General features: G+C 35.4%; 1 protein-coding gene across 1 annotated transcript; it reads left to right on the plus strand.

Annotated features, from left to right (window-relative positions):
• Nucleotides 1–10,146: 10,146 nt before the first annotated feature.
• On the plus strand, nucleotides 10,147–11,727 carry LOC130471971 (uncharacterized). The gene is made up of 2 exons (XM_056842344.1): nucleotides 10,147–10,698; nucleotides 11,416–11,727. Exons 1-2 carry the CDS (start codon nucleotides 10,147–10,149, stop codon nucleotides 11,725–11,727), a joined length of 864 nt encoding a protein of 287 aa, XP_056698322.1.
• The last annotated feature ends 4,210 nt before the right edge of the window (nucleotides 11,728–15,937 follow it).

Consider the following 15,937-nt stretch of genomic DNA (forward strand, 5'->3'; position numbering starts at 1 on the left):
GAGTTCGCGACAGGAAATCCCGTCGTTAATCAACGATTGGCCTTTCGCGAGGGATTTCCCGTCGTTAATAGTACAATTTCTTGTAGTGGTGGGATCTATTCATGTCCCTAATTCACAAAGACAAAGTGAAGTTGTAATCTAGTACAATTACAAATGCCTCATTTTTGTTGAAATTTAGAGTATGTCACATTCCCAACGTGATCAAATGTTGTTGTCAATGTTGTGGCACAAGATATATTTCGACTATTTGATTATATTTTATTTTTTTTGGAAATAAACTTCGACTATGTGATTACAGGGTGATGGGTCAATAATTGTTAGACATATATTCTTTTCACATAAATCTTCCATTTTTAGGAATGCACATTTGTGAGAGTAATTAAGAAAATTATAACCATTCTCATAATTTTCTCTCTGGAACTGATTTATTTTGTGCCTTTACGAAGTAAATTAGTAATGGTTAAAGGAAATACATTAAAGTATAATTAATACATACTCTCGCAAGTATGTCTTATAATTTTTACAAGTCAAATTATCTCGGGAAAATCCTCTTAATTTTTAATATTTTTTTTTGGTTCTACTACGAGGAGTTCCCACCGTTTTAGGCCACTACAAGAAATTGTACAATTAACGACAGGAAATTCCGTCGCTAAAGGTCAATAATTGTTGATTAACGACGGGATTTTCCGTCACAAATCCGTCATAAAAGGGGGCCGTCCTTAATGGAAAATTCCGTCGTTAACCCGTCGTAAAAGACATTTGCGACGGTTGTTCCGGTCGTTGTTGAGTTGTTATCCCCGTCGCAAAAGCTCTTTTGCGACGGGATTTTTACCCGTCGTTATTAGGTTGTCATAAAAGATACAAATTTTTGTAGTGGGCGAACGGACTAATCTCCCGCGTGAGTTTGCATAGGTATCTCGATGGGCAACATCCCTCCTAGTTGAGATTTTTTCCTTCACAAGGCTCGAATCCGGGACCTTGATTAAAGAGCAATAGGCCCTTAATCACTCATGACAACTTCAATTAGCAGGGAAATCCTCTTAATGACCAGGGATTTAATCTTATGACATCAAAGTCATGCTGTCAATCCCTTAATTAGCTAAGTTGACGCCGTAGAATCTAACTTTTTTTTTTTTTTTAATAGGTAAGAAGAAGAGACCCTAACTGAACCAGTACCTAGCACAGGTGAACCAGCTCAGCTCCGCAGGTCATCGCTTGAGCCATTCCCAAGCATTTCGCAGTTGATGGGGCTCGAACTTGTGACCTCCAAGTCACAATGTGAGTTCCCCACCAACTCCACCAACTTATGTACATAGTCTATTTACGAATCTACCCAATACATAACTATATACGTGTATTGGATTTTGATTCTGCTATACACTCGACATTGACATTTTAACATTAGGTTCATTTTCTTATAACATATTCTTCAATCAAAAGAATCAAACACTGTATAATATTGTAAAATAGCAATATAGCATCAACCAGTTTGGTGGGTCAGGTAAAGTTTAGTCGTGTCAATTACAAGTTTCTAAAACTTTAACCTATAATCTAACCACTTGTATTTGTAGGGACAATAATGTTACAAGTTTAAGACCTAACTTCGTCCCCTTTTCGTGTGACACTATCCTTTTGGAATTTATTGCTATTGGCCTCACCAATTTCTATTTTTATACTATATATTATACGGTTTTTTCATGAAATGCCCCTGAGATTTCACGAAACGCACCAAATACACCTGCGCGTTTCAAAATACATAATATATCCCTTTTTTTAAAAAAAATGCACCAAATGCCCTTAAATGTCCTTAATGACTAACGGCTGTTAACTCCGTTAGTATTAACCTCTAATTTCCTCTAATTAACTCTAGCTGACAAATAACCTAATTACAATTCAAATCACAAAATCAAGCATAAACTAATAAAAAACTATAAACAACCAATTAAAGAGAGAATTAAATAATAAAAGAGAGAGTTAATTATACTATTAATAATTGAATTTGAAGCCCAAAATTGAAGAACTGATATTCTGAAAATAAAGAACAGAACTGAGGGAGAGAGAAAAAGAAACTGAAAGTTTCTGAATTCCAATCCCAGAAAACTAAAATCCAACTCAAATTTGAACTCCAAATTGCTCTAATCTACCTTAACAATTGCTGTTGTCCCTTTACATACGATGTTGCTGCTATTTTTGAACAAAATCAGAATACTCAAGAATAAAAAATGAGAAGAACGAAGAAGCAAGAAAAATCCCCAACTCTAAACTGAAATTCTAGCTACCGATTCCAATTTCTAATTTCTCTCTAATCTATCTTCTCTGCGCTATATCCCCCTCCCTAATCGGAGCTCATATTCCCCCTCCTATGTGCTGCTCGCTGCCCTATTTTGTTCCCTCCCCCCGTCGAACAGCCCCATCGCAAAAATGAATCAGCCCAGAAAAATAGGGGTTGTTTGTTCCATGTTGCTGTGCAACTTTGTTCTTCGTCCTTCGAATCCAACCCCTCAAATTCGCAAAAAAAATCAGCCCAGAAATAGGGGCAGCACCATGTTCATGTGCGGCCGCACGAAATTGATACGGGTGCACGGTTTCATCAAACTTCAAATCACAATTTCAATTTATTCGAAAATCTGGGTTCAAATATTTTGGGATTTGAGTTAGCAATTGAAGTTTGATGAAGATGGGTTCACCATTTTGATACCCAGAAAAAGGAGATGTGAGATTGAGAGGAGAGAGGGGATTTTGAGTTAATTAGGGTTCATTAGGTGTTAATTAGGATTAATTAGACTAATCAGTAGTTAATTAGGGTTAATTTAGGATTAGCTAGATTAATCAAGAGTTAATGTTAACGGAGTTAGACTTCCGTTAAGTCTAGGGGCATTTGGTGCAAATAAGTTTAAATAGGGGTATATTATGTATTTTGAAACGCGCAGGTGTATTTGGTGCATTTCGTGAAACCTCAGGGGTATTTCATGAAAAAACCGTATATTATAAGTTGAAGTTTCTTTGATTAATTAAAGGATGACATATTATCATCCAGAAAGCGAGTAGTAACCTTCTAACTAAGATTTCTGGTTTAAACATTGGACGCACCATCATTTCTTAAAAGAACTTCTTTCAATTAAGACTTGACTCAACTCGAATTCGAATTAGTTATAATGTATGGGTTCTAGATTACCGAGTATGATATCCTTAAAAAAAGTTGGATTAAGCTATTCCGTATTTAATTAAGTGTTGTTAGCTTTGGATAACTGACAGAATAACGTACTGTTTGGTCTACTTGGTAGTTTGGTCCCAATTAGTAGAATAACATATCTTTATGTAACGACTACACCGTATTATATTTATTTAAGAGGTCACTATAAGAATTTGTATTTTTAACGACAACTTAATTACGACGGGTCAAAAATTTCGTCGCAAAAGCCTTTTGTAACGGGGCTAACAACTAAAAAATGACGGGAATAACCGTCGCAAATGTCTTTTACGACGGATTTACGACGGGATTTTCTATTAACGACGGCCCCTTTTATGACGGATTCGACAGGAAATCCCGTCGTTAATCAACGATTATTGACCTTTCACAATGGGATTTCTCGTCGTTAATAGTGCAATTTCTTGCAGTGGGTATATGTAGTTGAATGGTGGAGGGTCCATGCAAAATTTAGGACAAGTAAAGTCGTTCTATGCAACGTCGATGTGGGTCTTGTTTGGTGAATTGGTGCCACGTTGTAGTTTGGTAAACATCAACCCACAAATCATTTTTTGGTTTTCTAACTAGTGTATGGCCCGGGTGATGCACCGATTGTTACATTGAATAATTAAAATTTTAGATTTTTTTTAAGTTCAATATTGACCAAAATACTTGTATTCTATAGAATTAAAAACATCCGTTAAGTTCGTCAACTACACATACACGCTACGTCATTTATCATGGCAAATATTTTTCAATCATGTCATCTTACAATTTGTATAATTTGTTTTCTCATGGAACTAAGTGTCTAAATTAATTAATAAACACCAAATTAGATATATATGCAGCTATGTAGGGCAATCCTATAGTTAATTCTTATATATAAGACTTGTGACATCATGTTTCTTCATGGTTGTCATAATGCTTTAATTTTTTCCCCCAAGATAGTCCATAAAATCAAAAAGTCACATAAAAATTTAGTTGTTTTAAAATTCATGTCAACATTTATTTATAAATTAATTTGAAGAGATAAATCACAATTGGTGGTTGGTTAAGATGGTAATGAGAGTTATCATCCACACTTGAGGTCTAGTGTTCAAACCTCATTGTATTGATTTTTGGTTGTCCATTACATAACACTAGGTAAGTGGATGATGTGGCGTAATAAGGAGAGTATTACGTGACACATATACATCTTTCACAACACCTTTTAATATATTAGTATAGATAGATACAAATTGTTAAATCTATGGTTATCAAAACAATTAAACAAAATAAGGTATTATGAGAAAATCTTGTATATGACGGAATGACGGTGATGAATTGAAGGTAGTAAGATCGATGGTTCGTAGACCGGTAGTTTGGAATTTTTAGGTATGAGGTATATATACTACAAGAAATTGTTCTATTAACGACGGGAAATCCTGTCGCGAAAGGCCAATAATCGTTGATTAACGACGGGATTTCCTGTCGCGAACCCGTCATAAAAGGGGGCCGTCGTTAATAGAAAATTCCGTCGCAAACCCGTCGTAAAAGACATTTGCGACGGTTATTCCCGTCATTGTTTGATTGTTAGCCCCGTCGCAAAAGGCTTTTGCGACGGAATTTTTGACCCGTCGTAATTAGGTTGTCGTTAAAGATACAAATTCTTGTAATGAGTTTTGAAAGATTTAAAATTTTAAGTTCATGTGTTAAGTTGATGATTTTAAGCGTTTAATTTAACCCATATCATATCCCCAAACGTCTAAGGTACGAGGTTTAGAAGTTATGGGTGGATTTGGCCCATATCTTTACTCTATTTATCAAATAAATAAAATATCTCGTTCATGAATTGAACCAAGTATATGGTATTAATTAAGGATGAGCAAAAAGTTAGGGTACCCTGAATTAAAACCGAAATTGTTAGGATTCTATTGTGCAGGTTTCGATTCCAGGTAACCATCAATTCTAAAATGAAGTACTCAAAATAAGGGATTAGGCCATATAAAAAAGATTCATATGCCCAATATATAAAACAATTCAAGCTAATGTTTAGAAAATATAAATATAAAATTGCAACTTACACCCAAATTATAAAACAAATAAAGCTCAAACCATAGAGTAGATTTTTTTTCAATAAATTAGTAATAACTTATTTAAATTTTTTAAAATGACAGGGTACCCTGAAATGGAACCTGTTGGAACAGGTTTTGATTCCGGTTTCGGTTCTCATTTTCAGGAACCTATTGCAACAGGTTCCGGTTCCCATTTCAAGGAACCAGGGACATGATATCCTGTTCTGCTCACCTCTAGTATTAATTAAGAGTCAATCTCCAAACACATACGCTAATACGTACCATCTCGATATCATTCATGATTTCAATTAACCTCATACCTTAGTACCAACCAAACATTCTCTGATTGGTCTGCACTTAAGCATTAAATTTAATAATAAAAGGAATAAAAATAAAACTGATAAGTTAGTTGAAATTGGAAAGGTGATAGCTGAAACTAATAAGGTACTTCATACTTGATAGGATGAGTTGTTTAGTATACTTAATTGTTTAAGGAGCTGAAAATTTTCAAGTATTTTTTTAAATAATAAGTTAGATAGGTTACATGAAAATTTTAAAAACTTAAATTAATTCTACTCTACGGAGTATATAAGATGATTGCCAACAATTATTATATAAAAAAAGTTCAAGTAAAATTTGGGAAATTGTAAATATATTTAATGAGTTGAAAAAATTGGAACAATTAAAATTAAAAGTTGACATAAAAAATGAGAGTATAATAAGTTTTAAAAAGAAAGAGTCTCTCACGTAAAAAAATATTGTAAAACCCCTAAAAGAAAAAATTGTAACAAACAAAAGGAAACGGAGGAAGTAACATCTATACCTAGTATCTAAAAAGGATAACCATAGATTATTGGAAGTCATGTGTCATCATAGATTATTAGAAGCCATGTGTCATCTCTCATTTCATTCATCAATTCATTATTAGTTTTATTTTATTTTATTGTTTCTATGTTTTACAACTTTAACTCCTCTTCCACTTCATCTTCCTTATTCAACATCAATTACTAATAGTCCAATATACACATTAACCTCTTCCACTTCACCCCTTTAACATTCAATATTAATTCAACATATAATTAGGGGTGACAATTTCATCAAAGTTCGACGGATATTCGAACAGCCCGAACCGAATTTATGGTTGAAACCCGATAAAACATTGTTGTTAAACGGGTGGCGCGTGGATCGGGTGATTGGTCGGGTCGGATTCGGGTGGAGCTTCATCTAACCCGTCACCCGATCCATCATCTGATCCATCCATGCATCCGTTAAAATAATTAATTAATTTTGTTTACTACAATTACTTAATTATTAATATAATCCTGTATGTATTACCTAATATTTTTTTTATTATTAGCATTTTCGGTTATTTTATAATGTAAATGTATCAAAATTATAATTCATTGTCCACTATATTAACACATATTACTTTATATTGATTGATATTATACATAAAGTTGACGATAATTTTAATTACACCAGCTAATCATCCGATCCACCTTATTCATCTGCGGATGCATGATGGATGAGTCGGATGCGGATGTAGGGTAAATGGAGTGACGGATGGGTTGGATGATGGATGAAAAGTTGACGGATGGAGGCGGATGAATCTCCATCGGCCCGATCTACCTCCGATCCATTGCCAATCTTACTTCAAATTACACCTCTATTTAATTCATATATTACCAAAAATCACAAGTCCTCACTAATTAAAACTTTAAAAGACAGCTGAACAACCATTATACAACCGCCCGTTCTGTGAACGGGCACAAAAGCTAGTTTAAGTTAACTTGACTAACTTCAAATTCCAACACCTTGTTATTTAAGATTTTCAGGTGCATGAAATGGCGTGTCAAATGAAGCTTAATTATAGGTTCATTTATGTAGAACAATAAACTGTGAATTTAAGATGATTGATACGATGGTACCTAGTTGCGGACCTTGAACGGTGTTACGAGGGGGGTCCGTAGAAAAAAATTAAGCAATATACTATGTAATTACACAATTAGAGCATCTTCAATGGTTGCAGCTAGGGACTAGCTTGAAATTTATAAAAGTTTCAAGTTAATAGCTAGACCATTGGAGTGAAAATAACAAATTTGCTTGACAACTAACTCTCATATTTGCCAAATAAATAATTGACAAGTGGAACAAGTAGGACCAATTTAAATAACAAGCTATTTGTTAGCCATTGGAGCATAAATTAGCTAGACTATAAAATAGCTTGATATCTTATGTGGCATAACAAGCTAATTGACAAATTAGCTTACCATTAAAGATGTTCTTATACACAAATTTTAGGAGGGCGTAACTAAAAATACACTACAAAAATTTTCTGCCGGGGGCTAGGCCCACCCCAGTCACAACAAAGATCCGCCCCATTGGTACCAATACCACCTAAAATCATTTGAATTTACTTTAACAATTGATATTGATAACTTAAAGTTAGGTAGTCGTTATTTCAACTAATATATTTACGCTCGTCTTTCAGGACACTATTACTCACCAATAGAACCGTACACAATGACACAATAAACTGATTTTAATCTAAGGAACAATGAAACCTTTAATTTTTTTTTGTATAAATTATAGCTTGAACACTAAATAAACTTTTTACAAAATCTTATACTTGTCAATTTCTTACACAAAATATACTCCTTTGTTGTTTAGGTGTCGTTTGGTTCACATAGGAAGTAGAATTTCCCATGAAATGCAAATTTATAGAAAATGAGTTCCTTAATTAAATTCATGGGAACTTGATAGAGTTGTTTGGTTAATAATGTAGGAAGTAACTTCCCATGTGAATTTCTACTTATCTATGGGGGACTAGGTAAGCAAATTCCCCCATTTTGTGGGAAGTTGAAATATCTAGGAAGTTTCACTTCCCCCATTTTATCAAAATATTGTCAACCAAACAACTCACCTACTTTGCAATTCATAGGAATTTTAACTTCCCATATTTTTGTATGTCAACCAAACAACTAATGTATAAAAACTTATACTCCATACAAAGTATATTGTTTTATGTATAAATTCAATTTCTTGTCAAATAGTTATATTATTTAATAAAATAGGTAGACGTTGTGATCAAACACTCTATTAAATTATTATATATACCAGTTGTTGATTCCATGATTTTGATGATGACAAGTTCAACTGTACTCACAAACAGTATCTAGTGACATCAGGAACAGGTTGCAAGGTAACAACAGATGGACTAAGAACCTCATGCCGAGTGAAGAGCAAGAGACTCCGAGAAGTAGCCTCGACAGAAGTAATCAAGAATCACATGAAGATGAATCAATGATCAAGTGTCTAAGCAGCCATATGAAATGTATGGTAAACGCTGAAAGGTAAAAGACTAATGTATACTAGTAACTGCACGGTATGGGAACAATGTCTGCACAAGTTCCATATAGTACTAATTCACTTAGGTGTTTTAGTCTCATTGAAAGAATGCTTAAACTCTCAATGTCACACCTAAGTCTTAACCTTATTTGGAAAGTTAGAGTCTTACTTGAGGATAATATTTAAAGAGGTTAAGTTGCATTATAACCCTCATGATTGTAAAGATAATTAATGATCTTGAGATTATCTCATCCTGGTTGCCATAAGTTATTTTGGCGGAATTCTATCTCTTAAGAGTCCTAACTCGTGTAAAGTTAGAGTCTAGGGTTTTTAGGTTAAACCGTCAGACTCACTATAAATAAACCCTCAAGTTCTTCTCATAAGATTATCAGATCAACTTATTAGCAAAAATCGGAGCATTCAGATATCATCTTTAAGCTTTGCATTAGAGTATGTTCCTGTTCCCATATTGAGCAGTACAAAGTTACTTGGTCTTATATCTTGCGTTTATTTTAGTTAATATTTTTTTTTTCTAAACAAAAGTTGAATTGATGTATGTTAAGTGAGCCTGAGTCAGGCTTACAGTGCAAGAGTGAAGATCTCCAAAGAGATTTGTGAGTTGGAACAATTGAGGAACTGTTTCATAGGGAAGGAACAAATTTAGGGATTGTTCCTAGTCATCTCTAATCAGTGAGGATCTACAGATTGTGGCCCTGGTAGAATTAGGTTTGTAAACTGAGTCGTTTTGCCTAATTAGTGAAAGTGTTTTTAAGTCCCTACAGGGCCGTGGTTTTTCCCTCCTTATTGGGCCTAGAGAGTTTTCCACGCTAAATCTTGCTTGCATTACTTACAGTTTTGCGTTTCATATTGCTTTAAGTTATTAAAATTGTAAAAGTTCAATTCACCCCCCCCTTTTATGGAACTCCGTAAAACTAACAATTGGTATCAGAGCTAGAATCCTCTATCGCAGGTAACTCTCACTAGAAAAAGGTTCTGGAACAATGAACACTACGGAGAAACTAGAAGAGGGATACTCTACTCAAAGACCACCTATGTTTAGTGGAAAATACTACTCTTACTGGCGAAACAGGATGAAAATATTCATCAAGGTTGAGAATTATCAAGTATGGAGAGTGATCGAAGTAGGAGAATTTCAAGTCACAAAGTTGAACACCTCTGGAGAGACTGTGTCCCAAACCAGTGGCAGAGTTTGACAAATCTGACTACGAGAAACTAGAACTCAATGCCATGGCAGTTAAAATTCTGCATTGTGGTTTGGGTCCCAACGAACACAACCGAGTGATGGGCTGCAAAAATGCCAAACAAATCTGGGATCTTCTCCAAGTCACTCATGAAGGGAAAAATGAAGTCAAAAGATAAAAAAAAAATCGATTTCGTGATGCACCAGTATGAATTGTTCTCCATGAAAGCTAATCCAAGATATAATAACTTGGTTTACTAACATTATAAAGGAGTTGAACTCCTTTGAAAAATGCATCACCTCCGAAGAACAAGTAAGAAAGGTTCTCAGAAGTCCTCCCCAAGCTAGACCCGTGGATGGCAAAGATCACAGCACTCCAAGAAACCAAGGACTTCACAAAATTCAACATGGAACAGCTCGTTGGATCACTCCTGACCCATGAACTACAACTGAATGCCAGACCCTCAGAAACTCCAATTAATAGAGCTCTTGCTCTTAAGACTAAAAATGATGAGAACTCTAAGGATGATGAGGAAACTGCCCTATTTGCCAGAAGATTTAGAAGAATGTTCAGAAACTTCAAAGATGGAGAACCAAGGGACAAACCTAACAGAAAATTCCCCAAGGCAGACTCAGGTTGCCATAAATGTGGAAACCTAGAACATCGGATCACAGAATGCCCTTTCTGGGAACAAGAAAGAGGAAAGGGTAAAGAACCATCTAAAGACAAGTATAGTGAAAACTGGAACACATTTTCTAAAACCGAAGTCAGAAAAGAAATGATAGCAGCATGGGGGGACTCTTCTTCAGACGAAGAGCAGGAACAACCAAATGAAGAAAAAGCTCACATGTGCCTAGTAGCCAAAAGTGAAAACGATGGTTCTGACTCAGAATCTGACAAGTTCCAGGCAAGTCTTGCTCAAATTCACAATAGGCTTGAATCTTTATCTAAACTAGAACTCTTTGATTTACTCTCGTGTCTAACTAGAGACTATGAGGACCTCCTAAAAGAAAAACAAGACTCTAAACAGAAATTCCAAAAGAGATCAAAGATCTCACTTAAGAACTTGAATGGACCAAAGACACTAACATAGACATAGAAAAACTCTTCTTTAATCTCTTTAACCCGAATCTCTTCATAAAAGAAACATGTGAGGCTTTACGAAGTGAAAACACTTGGCTAAAACAAGAACTGACAAATCTAGAGATAGTAAAAACCAAAAACCTCTATAAAGAGGAACTGGAAAAGACCCAACTAGAATTAGTCAAGGTACACCAAGAAAAGACCAACCTAGAAGGAGAAATCGAAAGAAATAACAAACACATAATTGAAGGCACTCCAAAGTGGATCAAGGAAGCCAGAACCAAACGAATAGAAGGGTTAGGATTCAATCACAAAAAACACACTCCTAGGAAAACCCGAGTAGATCTCTATAACGATATCATATGCACCTTTTGTGGCCATGTAGGACATTATAGAGCCTTGTGTCCTAAAAATAAAGAAAGAATGGAAAGAAACATTAACCATATCAACACTAAATGGTTAAAGAAAACTGATTTAATTCCAATCAAGGAACCCAAGCTATGCTGGGTTCCTAAGAATTCCAACTAACAAATTTGTGCAGGTCGAAGTGAGGGGGAAAAACACATGGTACCTAGACAGTGGTTGTTCCAAACACATGAAAAGAGATATAAACATATTTTTCTCACTCACGACCTACGAAGGTGGAACGGTGACTTTCGGAGATAACAAGAAAGGTAACATTATTGCCATTGGCAAGGTCGGTAAGTCAAAATCTCATTCCATCGATAATGTACTTTTAGTTGAAGGTCTAGGACATAGTCTAATAAGTATCTCTCAATTTGTGGTAAGGGAAACTATGCGAAATTCTCTTCTGATAAATGATACATCATACACAGTAAAACTGAGACAGTGATTTTGGAGGGACATAGAAAAGGGAACACCTATGTGGTTAACCTCAACTATGTTCCTCACGCTAACCTAACCTGCCTCAGTGTTATTGAAAAGATCCCTTACTCTGGAACAAAAGATTTGGTCACGTTAGATTGTCTCTAATGAACAAATTAAGATCAGGTCTTCCCAACACATTTCAGTGCGTGATGCTTGTGTCAAAGGAAAGCAAGTAATAATGTCATTTAAATCAAAAGGATTAATTAGCTCCACAAGATCTCTAGAGCTGATCCACATGGACTTATGTGGACCAATGAGAACTTAGAGAAAAAGCGGTAAAAAATATGTACTGGTGATTGTGGACGATTTCTCCAGGTACATATGGGTCATCTTCCGAACCAGCAAAGACGAAACATTTGAAGAATTTGTTGCATTTGCCACAAAAGTCCAACGACAAAGTGGTCACAAACTAATTCCCCTCAGATCGGATCATGGAACAGAATTTCAGAACTCAAGATTCAATGATCTGTGCAAAACTTCAGGTCTAGACCACAACTTCTCATCACCAAGCACACCACAACAAAATGGAGTAGTAGAACGAAAAAAACAGAACTCTAGAAGACATGACAAGGACCATGCTAATTGCTAACAAACTACTCACGAGCTTTTGGGCAGAAGCACTAAACACAACATGCTACATACTAAATAGAGTAATAATTAGATCTATAAAAAACAAGACTTCATATGAGCTCTACAAGGGGAGAAAGCCATCTATCACTCATCTCAGAACCTTCGAATGTAAATGTTTTGTTCAAAACAATGGAAAGGGAAAATTTGAGGCAAGTGATGAAGCTATATTCTTGGGCTATGCCTCAAATAGCAAAGCCTATCGAGTATACAATAAAAGAACCATGTGCATGGAAGAGAGCATACATATTATATTTGATGAAACTGATTCTTGTAATGCATGTACAGAAGCCACAACGAATGGGAAATTCGAACTCGGATTGACAAAAGAAGCAGAGGACAAAGAGATTCAAAGAACACCCAGCACTGAAGAACCAATACAAAATTAAGAAATATTTGAAGATGGAATAGTCGAAGAGGAACAAGTTCAGGACGAACAACCCACAAAACACCAAATAACGAAGTTCAAAATACAGAAGATACCACAACACCATTCCAACCAAAGTCGTGGAAACACCAAAGTTCACATCCACTTGATCAAATAATAAGCGACCTCGGAAGAGGAACAACTACGAGATCACAACTTAAAAACTTATGTGCTTTTTATGCTTACTTATCTATGATTGAACCCAAAAACTGCAAAGAAGTACTAACCTACTCTGATTGGATTATTGATGCAGGAGGAATTGAATGAATTTGAGAGAAACAATTAAAGTTTGGCATATTGAACCAAAACCCACAATCAACAGGGTGATAGGTCTCAAGTGGGTCTTCCGCAATAAACAAGACGAATATGTCACAATCACAACAAACAAAGCCAGACTAGTAGTTAAAGGGTACAATCAACAAGAAGGAATAGACTTTGAAGAAACCTTTGCTCTAGTAGCCAGAATGGAAGCCATACGAATCCTTATAGAATTTGCCTCATACATGGCATTCAAGTTGTACCAAATGGATGTAAAAAAGTGCATTCCTAAATGGATATCTCAAGGGAGAAGTGTATGTGGAACAACCCCCGGGTTTTGAAGATCCAGAACTTCCTGATCACGTCTACAAATCGGACAAGGCACCGTATGGATTAAAACAAGCTCCGAGAGCCTGGTATGAACGTCTTTCACACTTTCTATTAGATAATCATTTCTCTCGAGGTAAAGTAGATAAAACTTTGTTCCTTAAGTCAAGAAATACAGACATTCTAATTGTTCAGATTTATGTTGATGACATCATTTTCGGAGCAACTAACGAAATTCTATGCAAGAATTTTTTTGACCTAATGCAACAGGAATTTCAAATGAGCATGATGGGAGAACTCAACTTCTTTCTAGGACTTCAGATCAAACAAACGGAACAAGGCATAATGATTCGCCTACAGAAGTATATTGAGGACCTAATCAAAAAATATGGAATGGAGACAACCTCCATGGGAACTAACACAAGATTGGACGACGACCAGAAAAGTAAAAGTGTTGATCAGACAAGGTACAGAGGTATGATTGGGTCTCTACTCTATCTCACTGCTAGCAGGCCGACATTGCATTCAATGTTGGAGTATGTGCTTGATTTCAATCTAATCCAAAAGAATCTCACCTTACTGCTGTTAAAAGAATCCTGAGATATTTAAATTAAAAGGAACATATGATCTATGCTTATGGTATCCTACTTATGATTATTTTGACCTCAAGGGTATACAGATGCAGACTATGCAGGTGATCTAGTAAATCGGAAAAGTACATCAGGAATGGTCAAGTTCCTAGGAGCATATGCTGTCTCCTGGGAATCAAAGAAACAGAACACAGTAGCGCTATCCACCACAAAAGCAGAATATGTAGCCGTCACATCCTGTTGCTCCCAAATGTTGGATCAAGCAGCAGCTTAGTGACTTCGGTATAAAACTAAAATGTGTTCCTATTCTCTGTGATAACACTAGCGCCATTTGTATCTCTAAAGATCCAGTTCACCACTCAAGAGTCAAACACATACACATTCGTCATCACTTTCTAAAAGACAATGTGGAAAAGGAACTAGTCAAGCTTGAATATTGTCCCACATAGGAATAAGTAGCGGACATTCTCACAAAGCCATTAAATAGGGACATACACAACAAACTAAGGTTAGAACTTGGTATGATTCGAATTAAATGATGCTTGTTGCCAAATCTATTTTCCAACTTTATTTTGCTTTACTTATTTTACTTATGTCTTTTAAAAAAATTCTTATGTACAAAAATACATCTTCTTCTTCTTTCGAATGGACTTTCATGCAGCACCCATTGCAAAACCCAATTGTGCACTACCATAGTCACCCTGCACAACACTAAGGTATTTGCACTTGACTACTTGGTTAGCATTTAATCTGCATTTATGTGGGTCAATTAAAATGAATGGAAATCAATTGTGGTTCAATGAATCTTACGAACCAGGCGCATGCATAACTGTTCACATTTCCTCACTCAAACACGCATCCTATATCATTTCCCAACACCAAAACTCTTCCCATTCCATCTTACCCACCTATAAAACGAGGATAATCAGTATCATCCCATCAAATTAAAATCCAATTCAAATTTCAAAACCAAGTCCTTATCCCTTCCCATAAATTCGTCAACAACCCACTCTTTATAATCATGACCATCTACAAACTCACTTTTCCCAATCCCTCAAACCTTTTATCTCCCTTGAACCCATCATCATCATCGCCGTACCTCTAAAAACCCTCCCTCCTTCTCCAAACACTGATCCCATGGCTCCAAAACAACCAACGACTAAGCCACCAACTTCAAAATCTGCCACAAAATCGGCGACCAAACGCAAGCTCTTGCCGAAAACTGAAACGTCGGCAACAACTCAGGGGGAATCCGGCCTCCCAACGGAGAAGAAGCTCAAATCCGACAACTTTATACTTTAAAATCAAATAATTACATTTAATTATTGAATAATTATGAGTTAAAGTGATTTAATCAACAGTCTTGTGCATATGACAATGACAATATTATAGGAAACTTAAGTTTAAAAGTCAATTAAAAAAAAAAAAGTGTTCATATCAATTGCACTATTGGTTGGAGAATGTAGGGTTGCTTATACTTTAATAATGCTTAAAAGCTAACAAGAACCGGAGAATTCGTGACCAAAACTCATTTAATTTGCAGCTTTATTTTTATCTTTATTAAAAAATGGGCACACAACTTTTCTAAAATACTTCGTATAACTACCCTTATGATCTAGATCTACCAATCAATGTGTCTCTCTTTACTTTATTCCCTTCATCCTACATTACTAGTTATATTTTTTTTCGTCCGTCCCAAATTACTTGTTATACTTATATTTTTTGCTCGTCCCACATTACTTGTTATACTTATAAATTTGGAATGACTCCATAATTATTATATTGTCTCTCTCTTCTCACTTAAAAAAAATCTGGTCCCTACACCCTCTCACATTCAATTAAAAAAAATATTTCACTAACTCTTATCACATCAACTTTTTCAATAAAATAACAATTAATAACCAAACAACTACTTATCACCTAAAACTTTGTGCAAAATAATTGTA

The sequence above is a fragment of the Spinacia oleracea genome, chromosome 4 (genome assembly GCF_020520425.1).
Source record: "Spinacia oleracea cultivar Varoflay chromosome 4, BTI_SOV_V1, whole genome shotgun sequence".
Classification (NCBI taxonomy): domain Eukaryota; kingdom Viridiplantae; phylum Streptophyta; class Magnoliopsida; order Caryophyllales; family Amaranthaceae; genus Spinacia; species Spinacia oleracea.

Excerpts from the sequence above, each read along its gene's own strand:
- LOC130471971 (XM_056842344.1), top strand. The coding sequence starts at position 10,147 with ATGGCAAAGATCACAGCACTCCAAGAAACCAAGGACTTCACAAAATTC. Across the intron at positions 10,699-11,415 it reads CAGAATCTGACAAGTTCCAG|GTCGAAGTGAGGGGGAAAAA; the intron begins GCAAGTCTTGCT and ends AAATTTGTGCAG.